This window comes from Micrasema longulum, unplaced genomic scaffold (genome assembly GCF_059751315.1).
Source record: "Micrasema longulum isolate JH-2025_06_02 unplaced genomic scaffold, ASM5975131v1 h1tg000017l, whole genome shotgun sequence".
In the NCBI taxonomy this organism is placed as follows: domain Eukaryota; kingdom Metazoa; phylum Arthropoda; class Insecta; order Trichoptera; family Brachycentridae; genus Micrasema; species Micrasema longulum.
The window spans coordinates 105,243-129,825 of NW_028277225.1; the positions used below are offsets into that span (position 1 = coordinate 105,243).

General features: G+C 31.9%; 3 protein-coding genes across 3 annotated transcripts in view; all 3 read left to right on the forward strand.

Annotated features, from left to right (window-relative positions):
* Window positions 1-9,657, forward strand: part of LOC148285641 (elongation factor-like GTPase 1) — a 29,712-nt gene extending 20,055 nt beyond the window's left edge. Inside the window, exon 3 of the mRNA XM_088242447.1 lies at window positions 7,496-9,657. Coding sequence (XP_088098573.1) covers window positions 7,496-7,684 — 189 coding nt within the window. The 3' untranslated portion in view covers window positions 7,685-9,657. The remainder of the gene's footprint in view (window positions 1-7,495) is intronic.
* Window positions 9,658-10,425: 768 nt separating this feature from the next.
* On the forward strand, window positions 10,426-13,658 carry Rlb1 (lysine-rich basic protein Rlb1). Its single transcript, XM_088242453.1, has 3 exons — window positions 10,426-10,586; window positions 10,669-10,830; window positions 12,186-13,658. Exons 1-3 carry the CDS (start codon window positions 10,542-10,544, stop codon window positions 13,626-13,628), a joined length of 1,650 nt encoding a protein of 549 aa, XP_088098579.1. The 5' UTR covers window positions 10,426-10,541; the 3' UTR covers window positions 13,629-13,658.
* Window positions 13,659-17,779: 4,121 nt separating this feature from the next.
* Window positions 17,780-24,471, forward strand: LOC148285643 (mitochondrial outer membrane protein SLC25A46-like). Its single transcript, XM_088242466.1, has 7 exons — window positions 17,780-18,038; window positions 18,323-18,423; window positions 20,734-20,912; window positions 21,047-21,103; window positions 21,462-21,677; window positions 21,770-21,992; window positions 22,334-24,471. Exons 1-7 carry the CDS (start codon window positions 17,873-17,875, stop codon window positions 22,631-22,633), a joined length of 1,242 nt encoding a protein of 413 aa, XP_088098592.1. The 5' UTR covers window positions 17,780-17,872; the 3' UTR covers window positions 22,634-24,471.
* Window positions 24,472-24,583: the final 112 nt, after the last annotated feature.

Here is a 24,583-nt window from a genome sequence, read left to right on the forward strand (position 1 = left end):
TATATTTCTATATTTTATTTTATTTTAATTTTATTTTATTTCATTGGAAAGCCAACAGACATTTATAAATTTATAAGATACAATTATACTATAAATACATATCAAAAAGTCCAATTAGAGGCTTCCACATAATACTGTTATTGTAAATGTTGTCGCATAAAAATTATACATAACATAAAATAACTTATCATACAAAACTTATAATATTACTAGAAATGTAAATGAATATTGGTCACACAGTTGCACATTACAATAAATAATACAACTATAGTTGACCATACAGTGTTCATTTATTATGTGCCTACATACAGAACTGCACATAACCTGCATAATATTGGCTGCGGATTCAAGGCGCAACATCATAACTTGAATTATTTTTGGAAATTTCTCTTTTAAAGGAAGTTAAAGATATGTTTTTAATATCAATACAATTTAATTTCTGATTACACATATGGCAGGTTCTATTTACAAATGAATTTTGAAAAGATTTAGTGGAACATTTAGACATTTTGAAAAGATATTGGTTTCTGGTCTGCGTAACTAACTGGGACTCTAAAATTAATAAGTGATAGAATCTTAGGGCAATCTATCATGTTATTCAAAGTTTTATACATAAAAATGGCGTCAGCCATGTTCCTGCGAGTTTGGAGAGTTTATTTATTTATTAACGGACATTGTCGTTTAGGGGTTTAAATATTACTATAAAATAATAGTTTAAAACATTAAAAAAGTAAGAAAAGAAGCATTGACAAACAAAAGGGACATCGAGACAAGATCTGGACTATTTATTTAGTGCTCGTTTAAATCGTTGTAAACTTAAACCAAAAAATTCCAGATCTTGTCTTGAGTTAACAATACGACAAAGACGGGTCATTGGAGAATTAAGGCCATAGTTTGTTCTATGCTGATCGATGAACAGTACTTCTTTGTTTCTTAACCTACGAGTCGGAATATTGAATTTTACTTGTCCCAGTAATGATGGAACATCGATTATACCATTTAGTATGCCGAACATATATATGGAATCAATATAAGTTCTACGTTTTTGTAGACTAGAAATATTTGACATTGACTTTATACCAGCATAAGAATAATTACCTCTATCCAGTCCAAGCATCTATGCTACTTTTCGAAGCAAGCGATGTTGGACTGATTCAATGTGATTTATGCTATTGACATAGAGGGCGAACAGTTGAGCAATAAAGAGTTTTGATTGTACGGACATAAGTGAAATGAGTGGATATTCTGTTAATGAAGTTAAGTAATTTCAGTGATTTATTTGTTGTATTATCTATGTGCTCGTTGTATGTTAGTTTATAGTCCAAAACAACTCCTAAATCTCTGATGGACTTAACTACATCAATTTTGGAGTTTTCTATTAGGTACTCGAAGGAAATCTGATGTTTTGTTCTATGAAATGACATTATTTTGCAATTTTTAATATTAAGTTCTAATTTATTGACTTTACACCATTGGTTAAAAGAGTTAATGTCTGATTGAAGAAGAAAACAGTCTTGTAAAGTTTGAATTATTCGTTTGGAGTTTAGGTAAGTTTGTAGATTCATCTGGGCCTGTATTCTGAGTCAATCGTCTAAAATTACAATACGATATAAATTTTGATTGTATAGATTCAATTCGGTTAGTGTATTTTCACCTACTGTTTGTGAAAGTCGCGTCGGCTCACGCTGTTTTGTTAACTTATCGAATGTCTTCTCAAAATGGAGGCATGTTGGTATGATTTATACATTAATTATTATTATAAGCGGGTTTAACATGGCCCGGGGCTAAATAACTACCGGGTTTACTCCATTCATAGCTACCTACTTATGTAATTATTCACAGAAACCATTCAAGCTCCAAGCGAGCATCTTCTCCTTAATAATGTTTAACCACTATAATATTATAGCCTTCAATTTGGCTGTTCGCAGATGTACTCACAAGCGTAAATAAGTACCTACATATAAATAACGTGCCTTGTATTTTGGCACAGTTATTTTTCAATCATACACGTGTTTTAGAAAAACGTAGGAACACCATCGGGAAGATTTGCTTGGTTATATACGACTAACGATACAAAATTTGCCTAATTTTATGTATATTATATTTTTTGTGTTCATTTTTTTTAACATACATACATCTTGATACTGGGCGCTATCCTATAGCAAATGAATTTATTCGTAAATGTACACATCGCACATACGATGAAACAGTCTTATTATTTGCAGGAAATATTTTTTTTAAAAATTGTTAATGTTCTTGGTGGAATATCATTGTTATTTGTAAAAAAATAAAAGACGAGTAATACTTACATCCAAAAATTTGAAACACCAGCTTCATCGCTTTCACGACATCTTTGAGACTGGTATCTTTATTACAAAAATCAATATATCTATACAAAAACAGTAAGGATAGAGATTTCAAAATTGTATAATAGTAATTGAATTGAATTCGTTTTTTGTGTAAATACAATGAATTTTAAAATTTCTTTTTATTTCACATCTTACATAACACTTTTGTTTTTAAATATGAATATCTCACTGGACGCAACCCGTGTCGAAGCATTCATTTACATTATTTAACTTATGGTGTCTAAAAAACATACATAAAATAATACATATTCATTCTTAAATTTACACAGATATAATATACATAAATAATAGTAAGAAAAAATAAACAATGTAATATTATTAGTACAGCTCACATATTTATGGTGCGGACATTAGGTCAAATAACGAGCTACTCTCGTAGGCACCTTTACATCAGCAAGTTCCTGGTGGCCCAACATTCGATAAGTAAAATAACGATACTAGTCTCGAAGATGTCGCGAAAGCAATGAAACTGATCACTGAATGTTCCGAATTGGTGGATTAATGCATCACTCGTCTTTTATTTCTATTGTAAACCTCGTCTTAAACCCACGTTGTTTTCTATTGATTTTTTTGTTTGTTTTTTTATCCACCCTTTCAAAACCCGATGTGTTATATTTGTATATATTTAGATTTGTCTCAAAAAAAATTATTACGTATTTTAAAGAAATTCTCGTTAATCACATGGAAAACAGTTAAAATATGACACTATTAAAGGTGTTAGTGTGGTGAATCAAAAAGCCATCAAGCTGTTTAATTGTAACGTTTGAATTTTGTCTATTTTTTAGCAATGGTTTAGATAAAAATAGAATTATCAATAAAACTTCTTGATTTTGTTTCACTTTTATTTAATTTTGACCAACGAGCGCTTTCGCCTAAGAAGGCTTCTTCAGGACTGGTAAATGGTTTACAACATTTCGAACTTTTATAATATTTGTTACAAGGTTTGGGTATAATAATATCACATAAGTATTTTATTCTTATTATTTCTTAGGCGAAAGCGCTCGTTGGTCAAAATCAAATAAAAGTTTAATTAAACCGAGAAGTTTAATTGATAATTTTATCTGAATCATTATCTATGGAGTTTCATCAAGAAACATCTAAAAAAACATCAAAATAGTATTTTTTAGCAAATGCAAGTTTTTAAAATAAATGATTCTGTATGCTTAGCTCAAAATCAGTTTTTTTTTTATGACTCTATTTTATCAGAGGTGCGACATTCAGATTCAAATGGCAAAAGTACCTAATTGGCAAATTTCGCACCGTGAGTGTCAAACTAAAATACCTGCAAATTTCTCATTTTTGAGGTTCAACTACAAAAAAATCACATTCGTTACTAGCTTAAAAGTGTAAATAGGAATTAAGTTTAAATTAAAACACTAAAGCATTCTTTTTTTAAAAACCCGGTTTTTTGAGTAAAGTGAAATTTTTAAACCCTCGTATCTCCAAACATACTACGGTTTTACACTCAAGGTGCGATTTAAAAGTCTATTTTTTGTTACTTATTCAACTCTTTGTACGTTCTATAAATTGTTTATTGCCAAATGGCGATTTCTTTTAGCCAACCAATAAAATTACATGTTTTATTCATATGATTTCAGTTACAAAACGTTTTCAATAGAAAATACAATGAAAAGCTAAAGATGTACAAAAATATAAATAATGGTATTTGTATACAAATTACTTTAAATCAATACTATTACTCAATGGTAAATTATTGCGCCACTTGCCTGTTGGCAGATAAACGATCGAAATGGTCTGGTTCGTGGAATGCGTTATCTTTTTCTACTTTGCCACAGAACCCTAATACAATGAATGAAATTACCTACCTTGTACTGGGGTTCTAGCACCTTACTGTTTGGAACTTCTCTCGAGACAGTCAGGATCAGATCAAATTCTTTGGTCAGGAAGGAGGGGCACTCAACGTGGTTTCTTGAATATAATATGCGATTACACGACACAGTGAATTTAATGAGTTATTGATCGCAAAAATAGCTTATTCGCGATCGCGGTGAGAATATCAAAAGCACATGCACACACGGTTACAGTTTAGTTGTTATTATAAGGCCGGGACAATATTGGTAACCACAGTAGGCATTACATCTTACCCAGAGCCCAGTAGGTAGCAAATAAATTTGAACGCCTCAACCTAGTAAATGTTCTATACACACATAGAATAAATGTGGCGTAACCAGGTAAAAAACGAATAAAGAGGTAAAAGGAAAGGAGGAAAGATTAAAGAAGAGAAAAAAGATGTTTCTTCACACGTGATTATTATTTGAAATGATATTTTTACACTTGAATATTTCGTAGTCCCTGGACTGGTACCTGAAACGTAAGACTGATCAGCTTTCCTTCATGTAACAAAAATGATCAAGATACGCTGCGATTATGCCCTATGCACCATTAGGTAAGGAAAGGGAATGATTATGATGATGAAGTAATGTAAATTGACTTCAACGGAAATGGAGAACCTTTTTCAGAAGGAAATTATGTTTACTACGTAGGTCATAAGCTCTGCAAAAGTATTCGCATTTGCGTGGCTTACAATATTTATAGCAGCAAACTCTGTGGAGTGGAGGCGATACGGTTGGCTTGACAATGTACTGCAGATTCCTCCTAAGAGCCTCAACCACGCTTGCCTACTTTACAAGGCATCAGGCTCTCGACGTCCACTGCTGACTGTTCGTCGGCAGTTCATGTCAGAACTACGGGACGCGAACCTGACTTTGGAGGATGCACAGGAGCTGGCAGCCGACAGAGATGCCTGGAGGATCTTCATGGACACCATACGCTCCAACTAGGGAGCGGACATGGAATGATGATGATGACAACCTATAAATTAGCCACTAGTGTAATTGTAGGCGAAGAACTAAAACTTGAAAAAAAGTGTAGTAAACATGGACATAATACGAGAATATCAGAAAATATCATACACAACCTTCTAAAACGAGGGCCTCGATTATGACGGGAAGGTAAAATTTATCTTTCAAATAAAAAATCAATATAACTGATAAAAAAAGATGGCCAGCGAAGTTTATAAAAGGAAATACACATTACGTTTTTTGGTAACTAATCCGATCCAAACATTGGGAGATTATTAAAGATATATTTTGCAATTATTTTAATTCAAAATATATTAAAAAAATTTGTCCTGGGTTTGGTCACCCCTGTGTATTTTAATTTATTTGGGATTCGGGGGCCCGGAACATTATTTTTTATAATAGAAAAAAGCCCATATGCAAGTTGGACCTTTAACAGAATTAGAGACAGGTGTTTTCCACGGAGATAACATCTCTGGACCCAACCTGGCCCATGCATCATCACTATTATTATTATTATTATTAAATCGCCAGCCAACTCAAGGTGACTCTGGAATTAATCTTTTCAATGAACACTTTTTGTCGCTTTTTTTTACGTCATAAACACATCAGAAAAGAAATATGTAGGTACCTTCCTTGATATTATAAAAATATATTCTTTATGGTTACGTTCTGTTCTCTCAGTTGATTTGTTTCCTTTTCTTCGAACGTTAAAATAGTTTCTTCTGCTTTAAATCGTAGCCTGGGAACTCGGTAAGTTGTAGGATACCTCCTTAACAAAATATTGTAATCGAATCAGAACAAGTGTTTTCGACTCGATGGCTGCTCTCAGGTAAAAACGAACCGTAGGACTAATCATCTTACCCTCACGTGGGTGCAGAAAGAGGGATGATGATAATAATAATCATATTATAATGAAAGCCTGTGTTCTTTGGCTTTTCACTACTATTTATTTATTACTCAAATCTATATCTTAGCACTCGATGACTACTACTACTACTACTACCATCACGCCATTTCCCCATAGGGGTAGCAGAGAGAATGGACCGCCACACACGTCTATCCTGGCATACATTGCTAGCTTCTTCCATATTCATACATCTTGTCATACATGCCCTTCGGTTCTGTCTGCTTTTGATATGACCAGACTTAAGATTTTGGTTTACCTGATCATGCCACGTCTTCCTTGGTCGTCTTTCGTCGTCCATTCGTTCTACATGACCAAACCATCTCATAGACCCTTTCTTAATCTTATCAATTTTACCTGACTCAGACCTAAACTCTCACCTGATTTCGTCATTCGTAACCCTGTCATACATCGATTTCCCACACATTCGTCTAAGAGATCGCATTTTGACCGCATTCACTCGGCTTTCATCCTTCCTCTGCCAATTCCATGTTTAGCTTCCATACATAAGTGTTGTGACTAAAACTCCGTTGTGCATTGCCCGTTTAGCTTCGATTGACATATTTTTATAAGCAAGTATTGTTCTTACTGCGCCGTTCATTTTGTTGCTCGCATGCACTCTCCTTTCAACATCTTTTTCTACTCTTCCATCTCTTGAAAACATGCTTGCCAGATACACAAACTCTTCTACTTGTTCAAGACGTTCGTTGTTTACATGAAAAACCGTTATTTTAGCAGTTTATCGAAACATATTATAGTTACCTATAGTTACTGTATTTTACGTTTTTATATCTATTTGTTTGTGTTTCTTTCACGTCACAACGGATGGACCGATCGACGTGATTTTTTGCCTAGGAATAGCCGGAGAGCTCAGAAGTGTCAAAGACTACTTTTCTTCCCGGAAAAAAAAACACTCTCGGTAAAGTTCTTAGCAGAAAAACGCATCAATATTAAAGCTGAATAACGATGCCACGTCACCATAGACGAACGGATCATCCAATTTTTGCACAGCGGTAGTTTAGATAATTGGCAATCAATACCGGCTACTTTTCATCCCAAAAAAGTATATCTATACAAGTAAAAGCTATTATTATTATAAAAGTATATATGTATTATGTTAGTCTCAGAAAATACTGCATTTTTGTAAAATATGTTTATACACATAAAAAAAAATATTTTGTAAACTTTTTATTTGTTTTTCGTTGTTGGATTATTCAAATTAAAAAAAAAATAAAAAACTGAAAATGTTATTTTGTACCTATGTTTTTCCTGTTGAATAAAGACTCCCGAGTTATTGAAAAGGGGGTGTATTTATTTATTGGACACTCGTAATTTGATATTAACTTGGTTTTTGTCGCTGGCTCGTGAATAATATTAAATGCATTAACTTTTGTTTTCAGACAATCGACATCGACCCGTTTTGGACTCCATCTACCGAAATGGAATATGTCCACTTTGGTGAGAAAGCAGACAGCGCCAACAGGGCGAAGCGCTATATGGACGCTGTCAGGAGGAGAAAGGGTCTCCATGTGGACGACAAGATTGTAGAATTCGCTGAAAAGCAGAGGACTCTTTCCAAAAACAAATAAAATGTACCAGGAGAAAACTCAAAATTGTAGTGAAATTGAGGACTTCGTTTTAGTTCAACTATTTTTTATTGTGTGTAAAGGGCACGACCCTGGTTTTGGAGGAGAACGGGTGTAGTTTTGTTACACCCGTTGGCGTTGATGGAAGGGTTCTCTCTCGGAACTATGGTCGTATTTTTTAAACACGATAAAAGTAAGCAGCACTGTAAAGTTTTTCATTTCATATGTGATGATGTCTTACGAAATTAATGCGTGAAGTATCGCGAATAGAATGCAGATTCTGTCAATAAAATTAAAACTCAAAACTTAATTTAAAATTAATAATCGCGATTTCCGTAAAAGCACGACATTGTCAATAATCAATTGATTACCAATATTTAAGCCAATGAGGAAGATCAGTGTTTTTTTTAAGAAAAATAATTTGTTAATAAACTATCAAACTAAGACAATTTTTTCTAAATATTTTTATGTATCGTATTATCTGCGCTATGGTTTTTAAAAGTATCGTAATTTTGAAATTACTCCGCGAGTGACGTCTCAAGTTCTCTTCGGTGAGTTCTGCTAGTTGGTGAATTGGCTTCACCAACCAGCATGAGGCCGACTTTTTCTATATCAAGATTTTTAAATATCCCCGCTTTACAAATTTACCAGGAAGTTGTTATACGAAACGTGTGGATTTTTCTACTACCAACAGCCAAACAGAGTTTATTTTATTTGTAAATCTTCAGGTCAAACGCACTAGAGCGTCTCTGCGGTTTACTGCGTGGCACTCAATACAAAATTTTGCCGCGCAGTGCTGTCAAAGTGCAGTAATGCTCTAGTGCGATTTGACCCTTAAAGTTCCTTCTTTATATTACTTTTTTCCATTTCGTTTTTTTTTACTACCTTGTGTAAGAGAGTATTATATTATATTGTTGGATTACAATGTTTAAGTAGATTTTTTCTTAAAAATTCTGTTTTCCTTTATGATTAGCGAACTATTTTAATGACAAAATACGTAGTATATTTAAAATGATTTTTCTTACGATTTAGATAAATTTCACAAGTTCGGTGTTTTAAAAAAAAAAATAATAGACTATTAAACGAAGCCGAAAATTCTTTTTTTTAAATTTTATGTGTAGTACATTATCTATACTACATTATGTGTACTACATTATCAGCGCTATGGTTTTTTAATTTTTTGTATTTCTGAAACTACTCCGCGTGTCACGTCTCAAGTTATCTTACGCGTAAACCGGAAATCTTTCGCAACTCTCTTATCATTAGTAGATTCATATGAACTAGCGACGTCGTTCAAAGCAGTTCGATTTTATTAATTAAAATATTTTTTAATACATTTTTAAGAAACTTTGTCGTGCAATTTAATGCTCTAATTTTTACCGCGCGTAAGAAAACATTTTTCAAATCCAATTTCGCGTATGGCTGAACTTCCTTATTTAATATGTTCGTATTGTTTTGTCTATGAAAACATTTACAAAACTCATTCTACAATATAAAGAATAAGTCTAACTTTAATTAAAGTCGGTTGAAATTTTAAATTCTGGAAGAGACAAAGTGTACATAAATTCTTCGAGGGAGGGAAAGTATAGTTTAAAGTACAAATGCAATATTTATTGATTTTCAAAATAATATAAAGGTCAATGCCGATTTCCGTTGTACAGCATTTGTTTAAATATAATTTTTAAAACAAGAAATAAAATTTATTAACTTTCTTTCTCCATTCTTGGTCACTTTGTCTTTTTAAAATTCCGCAGCATTGCTGCTATAATCATATTTGTAATTTAGATCATAATATGGTTGATGGTCTGATGGATAATTTACTTATTAAAATTGCTCTTCTTAAATTCTCCTTGCAAGGCGACAAATTTTCTTTACAAAATCAATGCACAATATGTACTCTACCGCTACTTGTTTATACATACCATAATTTTCCTTTTGATGTCAATTTTCATTCTTAATAAAACGTGTATTTTATCTATGTTGCGTTTTCTTTTCTGAAAGTTACCTAATACTCCATCTTTAATTCATTTGATAAATCAATCATTTGAAAAATTAACTTAATAATATATTGAGCACCTATGTTCAAATGACAGGTAAATTATACTCAATGTAAAGTTTATGATTGATAGATATTTCAACAGAGATGATAACTTTTTTAAAAGTAAAATTGAGGCTTATAGTCTGTCATTCGCTTGTAGCTTCTTTAAGACCCGTATAACTTCTTCCATTCTGCCTGAGAATGGACAAAAATAATTGTGCTTGTGACTTTCCACTGAGCCTGTCCAATTTTCAAGGAAAGTCTCAAAAAATCATTTCAATATCTTGACAACACAGAAAGTGATGTGTGTTGTGTATTTATAATAAAAAAATATTTCAAACATTTTATAGTCTACGAAAATTTGGATAAACTCAAATATTGTAATTTTACACTGTATTTAAAAAAAATGTTATTCACATTCACACTTTTATGTTTAAATGCAGTGTGTTCATAGTATAAATACACTGCATTTTTCCAATTTAAAAAACTGTTAGATCCTTAGAGTATATGTTAAATCCCATCATAGAATAACAAATTAAATATTGTTTTTAGCAATAAATACTTCATAAAATTCTAGTACTATTACTGCCATCTGTGGATATCTATGACAAAAAATGGCGGTTCAAGAAGTTCTCTACTATTTTATATACCCAATGCGCATTGCACATGTGCGATTGTACTATCCATGTTACGTCAAAAATATTTCAATACAGGTTATATTTTGGTTTTGACATACCAATAAATTGAGTACCGAGGTCTCTTTTTTCGGGATAATTTTTTTTACCTGAATAATTTTAACAATTGTATTCATAAACTACAATAATGAATTCTGAACTAGGTCCACTAAAGTTAGAGTTCCACAATGAAGTGAGTTATGGGAATATTTAAATTATTTGTTTTTATCCTTTACAGATATTTTTGTACGTTATGCGTTTCATTGCGTTTTCAGGTTGTTAAAAACAAGAATTATTTAATCCAAGCCAAAACCCAAACAATTCACAAACTATCCAAAAAAGCTAAACAATTGAAGTCACGTAAGGGTACAGACGAGGAAAAAGCTAAGTTTAACAATAAAGCTGAAAGTATTGTGAAAGAAATCCTTCTAATTAAGGTATTTAGTACATAAGTAATACAAAATGCTTCCGTTTGTTCATTAGCAGTTCAGTTCTGGTACTTTTTAGAACATACATTTATTTTATTTCAATAATATGGGACATTTAAAATTTATAACAGAATAAACTATATTTTTCTCTCGTACTTTGGGTCAGTTTAGTAGTGTAGGTTTTTCGGATGAGCGACTAACAGGGCGTAGGTATCCAGTATAATAAGAATTGAAGTCAAATGCGAAGATAAGACGTATGAATGTAAAAGAAGCGAGGTCCGTGTGCAAATACAGAGTGACACCAAGTTCTATCCTCTCCGCCTACCGTTGTTTGTCTGAAGTATTTCCTTGATTCTCTAAGACCATCCGCTTGTCTAACCGACTATCTGACTGTCTTTTCAATGTGTTCCCCTTTTATAGAGAACACTTGGTTTTAACAAACTTCCATAACCGAAACAAATTGCGTAATACCGCCGCCGAAATGCGCCTGTTCGAATTTAAGCCGCCTAAATACGAATTACACGAAGAAATAATTGTTTATCTATAGGAAATATTACTACACAGCAAATAAAAACTTGCCGCCTGAATACGAATTACATAATTGAAGAAAAATTTAGTAATTGTTCCATTTATAGTATATACTACCGTGCTGCAAATTGAAACTTTTAAGGGCTTAGTTAGTATAAAGCCGCCCAAATTTATAATCACTACACTATATTTATAATTATTTTTGGGAGTAGAACTAATTAAAAACACTGTTTATTTGTTTTTTTTTGTAATTTATATGTTTTCCTAAAAATATTAAAATTAAAATAAACAATTGTAAGACATCAACTCCCCACTATGTACACAAGAATTGCTTTTTCTTTTACATAATGGGAAACATTGATGTAAATATATGTATTTAATTAATATTAAAATTGTATTTCGTAGTAATACTTATTGTAAACTTATATTTGTTATCTGTATAAAAAAATATTTTTTTAAATACAAATCGCGTTATTCAAAGACAATTAAGTCATCATTAAAAATATTTTTCTTAAACGCTCTGTTGTACTCTCATATTTGTAATATACATATTGTTTCTTAGTCATTACATAACAGTCTAAAAATAATAATTAGATTAGAGTACATCTTACAGTTTCATAACTAAAATAAAAGTACAAAAAACTATATCTATTATATCATACAAAAAATACCAACACGTAAACGCAATAAGTCATAATCAGAATACTCTAGTAGGTCAAATACAAAAATGAATTATACTTATAAATCTGCTTATAAAAGGTCTAAACATATTCACTTGGTCATTTGCTTTTCCATTTAATGAAACCTTAAAAATTTAATATATTTATGTTTTACAGAAAATCACACATTTACAAATTGGCAAGTTTGCGATGAAAAATTTTGGAAATCTTATGAAAATTATGGACACTCCGATTGTTACTGAAGAAAAAGTAATGGCCAAACTACTTTCTCATAAATCTCTGAAACCTAAATTCCAACAAATTATTGACAAATTTTCTCACGTCCCTACTGACAAATTGCTGGAAGTGAATCCGATAAAAATGAGGCGAAAGAAGCGCAAAGAAAAGTTAAAATTGTTAGAGAAAAAAGCAGCCCTATTAAAAGATAATACCGAAAGTAAAGCGTGTGAGGCGGATGATGAGGTCGCTGGGATTTCTCAAAGTCCCTCTAAGAAGAATAAAAAGAAAATTAAGGTCAAAGTTAGTGATGATGAAGCCATTACCGATGAAGAAAATGAGCGGCCATCAAATGAAGACAATGCAAACAACTCCAACGGGAGTCTAGAAAATCATAGTATTACGCATGAAGTAAATGAAATTTCTAATGAAGAAGACGATGAAACCTCGGATGAAGTTGACGATGAAATTTCTGCTGAAGATGATGACAATGCGCAATCTGTTGAAAACAGTGAACATAATGAACACGAAGACAATGATTCTTCTGATGATGGTAGCGATGTTAAATCAGAAGACGAAATAGTTCATTTTAAGCCTAAATCAAAACAGTTTTCTAAGATATCAGATGAAATTCATTTTAAAAAATCTGTAATTGATGCTCCTTCAAAACCTGAACAGAAAGACAGGAGAATTTTTGTTGACTTGGTCGATGAAAATAGTTGTAATGAACACGAAGACAATAATTCTTCTGATGATGGTAGCGATGTTAAATCAGAAGATGAAATAGTTCATTTTAAGCCTAAATCAAAACCGTTTCCTAAAAAATCAGATGATGTTCATTTTGAAAAATCTGTAATCGATGCTTCTTCAAAACATAAACCGAAAGACAGGAGAATGTTTGTTGACTTGGAGGATGATGAAATCGACTTAGTGCAAACTGAAAAAACTGTGGACTCTTTTTTTATGACAGATTCTGGCGACAATTATATGACCGTTGCGCTCCCTCGACCTCCAGATATAAAACCGGGTTCATACATTGATGAGAAAGCGGGGAACCGTAGACTGAGACGAGCCGCGATGTTTGGAAATGATCCCACTCCACGTCACAAAAAGTTATCTCAAAATACTAATAAATTTTCTAATAATCCAGGATACCAAAATAATGAGAAACGAAAATATGACAATTCAACTGCGGAAAACGTACACGGGCGAAATACAAATCTTAATCAGAATAAATCTAACAATCAGAAATTCAACGCACCAGATAATTTTAGAGGACAACCAGCTAGAGTTGAAGAAAAACTTCATCCTTCTTGGGAAGCAAAAAAGAAGAAACCAGCGATTGCGGCCTTTGCTGGGACAAAAGTAAAATTTGATTACTAGGCAAATAGCAAATAAATCCATTTCATTAAAGATTTTTACTTCGTGCATCTCCTTCCCCGTGTTGCAGAAGAATAGCATTCACAGAAGAATATTGAGTACCTAAAACTATTTATTTTTTAATTTATTTCAACAGAGAGGGAAAACATTTTTGAGAAGGGAATATGGAAGTCTAGGCATATACAGGGCTTATGACCTGTCATTGGCTGGTTTAAGTGGCCACTTTACACACTGTGTAACATTCACCATTCTGTCCATGTTTGAACATCCACTTTCCTCAACTCTTCCATCTGTTGACTTTTTGACTTCTCATAAATGTTTTCCCTCTCTGTTGAAATAAATTTAAATATGAACAACTCCCTAGGGAGAAAATCCAGCCAGTCTGCAAGCATTTGGACATAGTCAAACATTGTTGAATTACTACCTGGTAAAAGAAGAAGTATAAAAATTGGAAAATTGTTTTCAGGCGTTGCCTAGTAGGTGATTGGGTTCAGCCGGATGAATCTCACCCACGTGATAAAGGTTTCAGCTCTTTTACTTCACAAAAGTCAACAGATGGAAGAGTTGAGGAAATGTGGATGTTTAAGCATGGGCAGAATGGTGAATGTTACACAGTGTGTAAAGTGGCCATTTAAACCAGCCAATGACAGGTCATAAGCCCTGTATATGCCTAGACTTCCATATTCCCTTCTCAAAAATGTTTTCCCTCTTTGTTGAAATAAATTTAAATATGAACAACTCCCTAGGGAGGAAATCCATCCAGTCTGCAAGCATTTGGACATAATCAAACATTGTTCTATTTATTTTTATTCATTCCATTACTACACATGCTGTCTAGATTTCAGAAAAATCGACTTGTGCCTCTGTTTAGCGAATAATGAAAACTTTCAAAGCACTTTGGCCAAAACGAGCGTCCTTACTTCCGATTCTCAACACTATATAAGTTTTTTTTAACACCTTTCTTTGCAGTAAAATACTTTAAAAAATATTTTTTTACAATATCTATAATATGCATCTAATGCTTATGTATTTTATTTATTTAACATAAAACTTCAATGAACACCTCACTAGGCATAACCCGTGACGAGGCATTCATTTACAATGTGTATGTCAATATAAATTTTGTAAACATGCGATCTCAATGAATATTCAATATTATAAACTCTGAATTCGGGCATAGAAATTTTAGGTTTGCAGGTCCCAAAATTTTAAATAATATGCTACCCGAACTTTACGAAACCATAACCCAGATTCAATTCAATAAATTTGTAAAAAAATAGTTGCTGGGTTTGGGGTAGAGAAAAATCAGAAAGTTTATGAAAACGCATTCATTAATAATAAATAGTATAATTTAATTGTATAACTGTAACGGATCAACAAGTAGGTAGTCGTGTTTTGTTTATTTTGCTCTATGCATAAAAATGTCTGCCTTAAAACAGGTTGTATCAGTTTTTATTATTATGGATAACTTATATACCGCCATTTTTGTAATATAATACCTCAAGGGTGCTTTACAAAGTGATATTATAAAGATATAAATTTAATTTTACCTTTTTTAATTTAAGAAAAACAATGTACTTTGTTACCACATGTTTAGGATTGGGTTACCACATCAAATGATTTAAAGAACAAGTGCATTTTAAGTTTTCTCCAAATCATCACTTCACCCTCACAGTTTAGCACCTCTGCTGGGAGAGCATTCCATGCCTTAGGGCCTGCGACCACAAATGCGCGTTCGCCGAATTTAATGCGCTGTTTGCGTAGAGGTAACTTAACTTTTCATAATAACTTTTCCTTTCGACATAGATGTAGCTGATGTAAGCGTAAGACGTCTGTCAGCTAGTTCATCTGGAATGCAGAGTTCCCTTAGATATTCTGGAGCAGAGTTGTGCAGTGACTTAAACATATTACAGCAATGTAAAAAAAATGAGAGATGAACTAAAATGGTTATCTGTAAGAAGGAGACTTAAATTTAATATGTTGATATTTATACATAAATTTTTTCACAATAAATTACCAAAATATTTCAAGGATAAAGTTGTCTTAAACAAAAATTGTCATGAATATGCTACTAGACAAAAGGATAAAATAAGACTACCATTATTGAAAAGAGCTGAGTCGCAAAATTGTTTGATGTATAAGGGTTTAAAAATGTATGATGAGATGCCTGAATGTATGAAGAATGAAAAGTGTCTGAAAGAATTTAAAAATAAATGTATTAGTTACTGTAAGGAAATGTAAATATATATAGATGATGTAAATGTACATAATAGTTTATATTAGTTTTAATATAAGCTAACTTAAGAAATAAATAAATAAAAAAAATAAGCCAACAGAGCTTGTATTCAACGCTCTGTGGAAAACGTAGCCAGTGTAATTTGTAATAATAATAAGTTAGGCAGACTATGCTTAATCCAGCAAAATCTATTACCAAAAACATATAGTAGATAAAGAAATTATGATTTTTACCATGTTTATAATTACTTTCATTATGATTATTATTCATCTTTTTTTTCTGTAAAAATAACATGTTTGATGAATGAACAAATTATCTTTTCTGTTAACATCATTTATAAATTACCCATTGGCCAAAATTATTTTTATTTTATTATCAGTAACGTATTTAGAATAAGTGTTTATTTTCAATATTTGTATTGTACCTATTAATTATTATTAGACAATTAATTGATTGATGATAGTTTGTCCTAAGAATAATGCAAATAGTATGGTTATTTTCTGCTGATCTCTGTCCAATTTGTTTCTTTTACGATTTTAGGTTTAAAAAAATCTATTTCAATTTTTTTATATTTTTTATAGTAAGTCTTTATTCAAGAAAATATATATGTTATTTCAATATTACTATCCATTACAAAACATAAAATATTAAACATGTTTGTCCTGATAAATACATTTTATGTACAGTCACATAAGGGTGAGCAATTAATTATAAGCTTCTTACCACCCAAACCGTTCAGTTTGAGAAAATAAATAGTATATGGACATAATCTAGATATATCAATACAAAATTGTCATTGGAATCTTCAACAAGCGGAGGTGTATTGCATTCAAAAATAAAAATATATAATCACCTAATTTTATTATGAAAGAGAACATTTATATATATTACTTAAAATCTATACTTTACCATGACCAAAGGAGGGGGTAAAAGTGGAAAAGAAAAAGTGAAAGAGGAGACAAAGAGATAGCCCATGTTGTAATAGAGGTTAAAGGAGCTCTCTCAGATAAACAGACGATGTGGGATTATTAACAATATTGTAAAGATGTGATAGAATGTGAATGTTTCTTTTATACCTGATACTGAGCTTGCTGCGTAGTTGCGTGTGGTATTTAGTTATGTGGTCAAATTATCGAAGATTAAGGATGTAACAAATACAGACAATCGTTTCAACTTAACCAGCAGTTCAGAATGACCATCTGGGTAACAACATCTGCATGATCAAGGAGTGGAAGAAGTAAGCTCTGGGCTAATTTTTGCTTATTGATTGGCAAGAAATTCTGCAATTTAAATGGAAAATGCAGAAATTCTGCGAGTACAAACTGCTATAAAGTTTATGACTTACTTCGTTAACCTTATCGTCCCACCCTAAATGCGTTTGTATGATAATACCTATGTTTTTGACCTCTGAGTTTTAAGAGTAAGTGCTTGAGAAGAATATTAGGCATAAGGTGGTTCCATTTTATAACGAACATTGAAGAACGGACGCAGCAGCCTCCTATAACGAGCGTCTTGGGTGGTGGACCCGGCTTGGACACGTGCTGCGCATGCCTCAGGAGAACCTAAACCCACGTTTTCTCTTTTTTAAACCTGCGGGCTCACGCCGTCCTGGAAGGCCGTCAATGACGATCTTTAGACTTATTCGACGGAATTAAGGGGAGCTGGATTGACGTGGGAAGAGGCAAAAATGCTGGCTGGCGATAGGGTCTCCTGGAGGCAACTGGTGATGTCCATGCTCCACTTAGGAGCGGATGTGGAAAAGAAGAAGTTTTTGACTGAAGTCATGAATGGAAGTAAGGTATTAATCAAAACATTTTCAATAAACTTTTATTATTTACTTCCCGATTCTACGAAAATTTTGGTGGATTTTTTCATCATAGTAAGTACCTGGCTACAAGTTGGTGCCTAGATAACATTTTTTATTCAATGGCAGCACTTACGTAACCTCTGTTTTTGACTTTGACGTTTCGTTCGTTTGTGTGAAGTAAGTTTTAAAATTAATTCCAGTTGTATGGCAGGTTTTGGTGAATATTCCGGTTATTCTGGATATGATAGGCGGTCTCATGGATATCATTCCGCCAATAATCAGTTCATGTATCAATATGAAGGACTCCCTCCACAACCCTCCAATTTTCCAAGTCAGCCAGCCTTGGTGCTAGAAGAAAATCCGGAAGATGGTAAATAATCTTTCAGTCAAATGGTTTTTAGTGGTGTATTTCGCTGGAAATCCTAATTGTATTAATTGCTTGAGATTAGTTAGTTGGAAAATTGAGTTTCTGCTCTATAATGTTAGCGAATAATCATGTTTAATACCAGAGCTAAAATAATTGCTTTATGGGTTTTTGAAATGACGTCTTATTAATATAAAGTATTGCGAAATTTGCAAATACGCAAAGAATTTGTCTACGTCTGTCAATAATTTAAAACATTGTTATTATTCCTAACATGAATATTTTTTCAGATTCCGTAAAGCGTTATGTGGGAACGGGTGTCAGCTTAGCGAGCTTAATAGTAGAAAATCTTCTTAGTCATCCATTTGTCGTACTCAGGAGGCAATGTCAGGTATTCTTTAAGTTGCATTGTCAGATTTATCCTAAACAATAATAAAATGTATTTTAAAAAATTGTCACTCAAATAAAAATGTCAATAACTGTAACATTACTTAGCTCATTATTGGAATAACTAATATTATTCAGAATATCGCTTTAGTTTTTGTTTTTTTTACTGAAAACAATTTTCATTGTGTGTTACAATAATTCTATCCTACCTTTAATCTAGCATTATTGTTACCCTACTTAACTTATTTAATTTACCTTGAAATTTATTACCATGTCTACAAATTCTACATTATTTATTTTATAAATTTATTGCATAAAATAAGTATACATATTTAATAACAGGGAATCTATATAAAACTAGTGAATAGAAAATGAAAACGGAGTGTTCTCTGTTTAGGATAGTCTCCATCTAACATGGCTCAGCCTGTTCTAAAATGGAGATTTTTTATCTTTAAAAGCATAAGTAGTTCTATACTAATGTAACAATAACAAAAAAAAACTAAAACTGCTTAATTATAAATGCCTAGCTAATCAAATGTAAGAAATTAATAATCATTATCCAAATATAAAGTTTATATATGTGCCAAGAATATATGTTACTTAGACACAAATAATACAGTATAATATTTAATAAAAAAACAAATACAAAGTAATGAAATATATAATATGTGTACCAATTATATGAAGTACTATGTTTATTAATCTACATATATTTCTCAAAAAAATCTCTCGCTACACTATTTATATGTGCAGTTATTTTTATTTTAAAATTTGTTTTTACATTTTGAGTCTTTTATATTTGGCATTAAATCATTAAATATTTTTAGAGCAAATTACATTATATTGCTTTTTACCAAAGGCGGTTGATACAAATGAGACAATACAATTAATGTGTGTTGCCGGACGAATTGAATTGAACTGAATTGTTGTGCCTTGAATTGTAATATCTTAATATTCCAAAATGAAATAGTAATAATTAATTGCTGTAGTATTACCATGTTACCACCATAGGGAATCCAAGTATTTCCGGGAATATTAATTCTTCACCGTCACCTCTATATTGTATCATCTGTCCTGTCAGAATATTTTTTCTGTTTTACAATTTTTTATTAGAACATTCATCATGGTTTAATAAATACATTTGAAATTATCGTTTTATTTTAAAAAAAAATCGTATCAAATTTTAACCCAAGGTTGCAGGGTTGTGAATGCAATTTTAACCAAATTGTTTTCAGGCGTTGCCTAGTGGGTGAATTGGTTCAGCCGGATGAATCTCACCCACATGATAAAGGTTTCAGCTCTTTTACTTCACAAAAATCAACACATGGAAGAGTTGAGGAAATGTGGATGTTCAAACATAGGCAGAATTGTGAATTTTACACAGTGTGTAAGGTGGCCATTTGAACCAGCCAATGACTGGTCATAAGCCCTGTAAATGCCTAGACTTCCATATTCCCTTCTCAAAAATGTTTTCCCTCTCTGTTGCAACAAATTAAAGTTATTATATATATATATTTTTTAAATCTTTCAACCACTAACATTGTGGTTATTCATTATAATAAAATAAACAAAACAGCTTTGTTTTTAGCAACTTTTTTTTTTTTTTGCCAACCGGTTTCAAAACTATATAAGCTTTTTTATCTGAATTATTTATTTTTGTATCGCAAGTAAATAACTTACCTTTTTTGGGACAATAAACGCCGTATTCTGGCACTAAACTGAACTGTTTAATATTCAATTGTTAAATGTAGTATTAACAATCCTGCAGTATCAACTGCATGGTTATGAAATAATTTTTTTGGTGACTTGTAATGAATGGCGATGGTAAAGAAATCTTTCAAAGTAATGATAATAATCCAAATTGTTGATGTTAAATTAATATTAAGTGTCACAATGGAAATGGCTATTTTTGTAACAGGATTATACAAGTGAAGAAATACAATTTTTGCTCCCGTTTGTGTAATTGCTAGATGGTTATGAGGATGAATGACAATATCTGGCGCAAAGCTTTCATTCAAATTGACGAATGCTCAGTAAAAGCGGTAAAGTTTAATTCACTTTAAAAATTTTTTTTCACAAAAAAAAAATTGTTTTAAGAATGACCGAAACCGATAGCGAGACACTCTGTCTTCAAAACAGTTTTCGGGTATGTGGAGGGAGTGTTTTTAAAATATTTACTATTTTACTTGTCACAATTTAGTTTCAATATTTCATAAAAATTTTATAGTTACAATAGTTATTTTAATAAAAATTTATATTATTTGTGTAAAATAGATCAATATAAATTAATAATAAGAATGTATTGTTTCTGCAGGTGCATCATGGGTCTAAGAGATTCCACCTGGTACCGGTATCTCTGGCTCCAGTGGTGGTTCACCTCCAGAAGCGTCAGGGCTTCACTACCCTTTGGAAAGGAATAGGGTCTGTGTGTATGGTGCGTGGTATGACCCTCGCTGTTGAGGACCTCATATCCAAAATATCGCCTTGGCCCAAGTATGTTTCGGTTTCTTAAAATACCTCACAAACGTGAATAAAAAATATTTACATAACTAGTTTACATAATTTGTACAATGTGCGTATATCATGATGAATATACACCATACCAAATATTTTTTTCTTTATTTCAGAGATATTAGTAATTGCAGCTCTTTTGGGTCTTTCTGTCAGCACATATTTCTAAAATCGTAAGTTATTTCGACTATGTATTTACAAATAAATTTAAATAAGTTATACTCTTATTGCGTGGCGAACATTAACATGGTGGACAAGAGTATACAAGAAATATTTAAACATTATTGCTATCCACTTGGTCAAACTACTGGACTACATACCTGCAGAAGCTGCTAACTAAACATTTTGGAATTGCTGAAAACAACAACTTATTATTCCAATTTATATCTAGATATTTTTTCATTAACGAAATTGTAAGCGTGTAAAAATATGTAATATATAAATACGGCGTTGTTTAAGACTGATAAAAATCCTAGTGTTGATTACTATCTCAAAATGTGTTATTTTACTTACTGTTAATTTTTATTTCAGAATCAGTATAGCCGTCGTAACACCCTTCTATTCGGCAAGTTTTGTAGAAACTGTTCAAAGTGATATTGCTAGCGATAAACCCGGGATATTGGATGTGTTCAAGGAAGGAACAGTTCGACTCCTGTCTTGGGGGGCTCCTTCTAAAGGCCGCATGCTGCCCTTTTGGGCTATTGTCATACCCACCGTAGCATTTGGGATCTCCAAATATCTCTTTAGGTAATTATGATACTTGTACACATTAGTTCCGATAGGTTACAATAAGGTTCTCCCATACCCCTACTTAATTACCCATGTATTCATATTTTCAGCGTGTCTATCCGAGGTGTTGTAAGTAAAATGCTACGTTTCCAACAACGTCATATCCAGGCATTAGAAAGAAACTATTCTAAAGGACACAGCGATATATCAAATACTGCTGAACAAAACACAAAAAATGATGAAATAAATTTAAGCGCTTCTCTCACAGCCCTCATTATAAGCGATGTTGTCTTTTATCCAATGGAAACTATACTCCATCGTCTTCATTTACAGGTTTGTACAAATATAAATATTTTGTAGCATTCATCGAATCTGATATTAATACAAAGTATTATTATTATTTTGTACTTTGTCGGCCTCGTGGTGTAATGGTCAGCGCGTTTGCCTACCATGCAAGAGGTCTCGGGTTCGATTCACGACATGGTTAATATGAAATATTGATTTAAAAGGGTATTTTCACACTAGAATATTTCATAGTCCCTGGACTGGTACCTGAAGTGTAAGACTGATCATCTTACCTTCATGTAACAAAAATGATCAAGATATCGGCGATTGGTGTACCAATGCAGTGCCCTATGGGAATGGGAATGATGATGATTATTATTATTTTACAGGGAACAAGAACAATTATCGATAACCTGGACACTGGGTATTCTGTTCTCCCAATCCTGACAGGTTACGATGGATTTATAGATTGTTATAGGACAGCTATAAATCAAGAAGGATTCGTTGGTTTGTACAAGGGGTTTGGAGCGCTAATTCTGCAATTTGCCGCTCATATTGCGGTCATTAAAGTAACACGTTGGCTCATTACGGAAGTGACAATATTATTAAAACCTCCCCCGAAACCGGCTATTACGGCATCCTCTTCCCAACAGTCACTGTACAGCCAGACAAGATATTTGATTAACTAGTATATTTTTCCTTGATTTTTGCTTATAGAATGCATTTATGTATATTGTACTCCAAATTTATCGTATACAAATTATCTTTTGAAATACATGGGTATATTTATTAATATTCAAACAACATAATTTGTTGCAGTTTTGTAAAGCCGGAAATTATTTCTCATAAAATGAACGCTTGTAAAATGTACGTTCCTTATACAGTTAGGTACTATTAACACGTACATACCCGCTACACATAGACATAAATAATAAGAGTAGGTACATACATTTTTTTTATGTGAAATTCAGGATTAAACCTTATTTTCACTTGATTTTAAGTTTTCAATGAAGAAATTCATGTTTTTTACTTTTTTTTTTATTAATGTCTAATGCTTTCTATGCTTCATACAAAAATGTAAGTAATGAAAAACGAACATATGTTTGATTCATATCTATGTTTAAATACATAATATACTGGTAAACCGGGGTGACAGGTTAAAAAAAATAGTTTTAAAACATTTATTTTGAAACATTGACACATTACCATAGCTACCATTACCATTATTAAAGCAACCATAGACAGATAGATACCTCGGGGTAGTGAAAATAATACAATATTTTTTTAGACATAATTATATTTAAAACAGTCTTAGATTTGGCGCAATGTATACTAGGCAAGCGCAAAATCATCCCGGTTTTGAGGTAGGTACAATTCCATTTTGCTGTGTAACATTTGGTAGTGTGTGAATCACACGCATGTTATGCAAGTAAATTGTAAATAAAAAGATGATATCGAAGTAATTCAGTAAAAATAACACTTCATGCACTAAATATTCTATTTTATGTTTTAAATGTTGATTTTTCAGTTGGTTATTAACTTAAGTTATCGCTCTTATACTATGGTACTGAAGACATCTTGAATTATTTATATAACCAAATCATGAATTTTAACAAAATATACTTTAAGACAAGTTGCTGCGATTATTAAGTTATTAGGTATTACAATACATATTGCCAAGAGGAAATGATTGAAAGATTGAGGCAAACGTAAAGTAACACTAAATTTTTTTAACTTTATTCATAAAAAAAACACAAAATCCAAACCTCATTGGTTTTATAGAATTCAGTACAGATTTATTTAATTTTTCGTGTTAGAAGAAGAAGAAGTTCAGTGTTACGGGAAATTGGATAAACAATTTTTTCTTACGTGCAGTAATATTTAGAGCATTAAATTGCGAAGTTTCTTTAAAATGTGTGAAAAAAATTATGAAAATGATTTTAATAAAAATGAACTACATTAAACGACGTCACTGGTTCTTCCTAATCAACCAATGATAGTGTCGTGATAAATTTCCGGTTTACGGGAAGCCAACTGATCAATCATCAGAATTCACCAAAAAGAACTTGTGACGTCACACGCGGAGTAATTTCAAAATTACAAAACTTTAACAATCACCGTACCGATAATCCAACACATAAATAAAAATAAAAGTAAAAATACATATATCTTTTTAAAATAAGCTTAGTACAATAGTCTATTGACAAATGAAAAAATATATGAAAAACCACCGAACTTTCTTATTGGGTTTGTTAGTTTTGATTTGATATTCTGTACTATTTTTATGAATAAATTACTTGTAAGTTGTATCATATTCAATTCAACAAATGTATTATTGTGTGATGATTTACCAGCAATAGGTGTAGTAAAGGAAAGTAAAAAGTGAAGTTTAATAAATTGTCTTAATAATAAGCTAAACATGATATAAATGAAATCTTTCCAATGTGATTATTTTTTACTTTAAGTTAAAATTATTCTGTGTAATGCAAATAAAAACATTTTTGTAATAAAGTGGTTATTAAATGTTTACTTTAATTTTTCTCCAGATATCCCTCCAAAACTATGCTACTGGTTGCGTACCTGGCAATGCCACTTTAGATATGTATGTGTTTCTCAGAATTAGGGCCTTTCAGAAGGAA

Bases quoted from the DNA above. Each gene is read 5' to 3' on its own strand.
- Rlb1 (XM_088242453.1), top strand. From the start codon at position 10,542: ATGAATTCTGAACTAGGTCCACTAAAGTTAGAGTTCCACAATGAA. The intron at 10,587-10,668 runs GTGAGTTATGGG...TTGCGTTTTCAG, and splicing joins AGTTAGAGTTCCACAATGAA to GTTGTTAAAAACAAGAATTA. The intron at 10,831-12,185 runs GTATTTAGTACA...TATGTTTTACAG, and splicing joins AAGAAATCCTTCTAATTAAG to AAAATCACACATTTACAAAT.
- LOC148285643 (XM_088242466.1), top strand. From the start codon at position 17,873: ATGGCAGGTTTTGGTGAATATTCCGGTTATTCTGGATATGATAGGCGG. The intron at 20,913-21,046 runs GTATGTTTCGGT...TCTTTATTTCAG, and splicing joins AAAATATCGCCTTGGCCCAA to AGATATTAGTAATTGCAGCT. The intron at 21,678-21,769 runs GTAATTATGATA...TCATATTTTCAG, and splicing joins ATCTCCAAATATCTCTTTAG to CGTGTCTATCCGAGGTGTTG.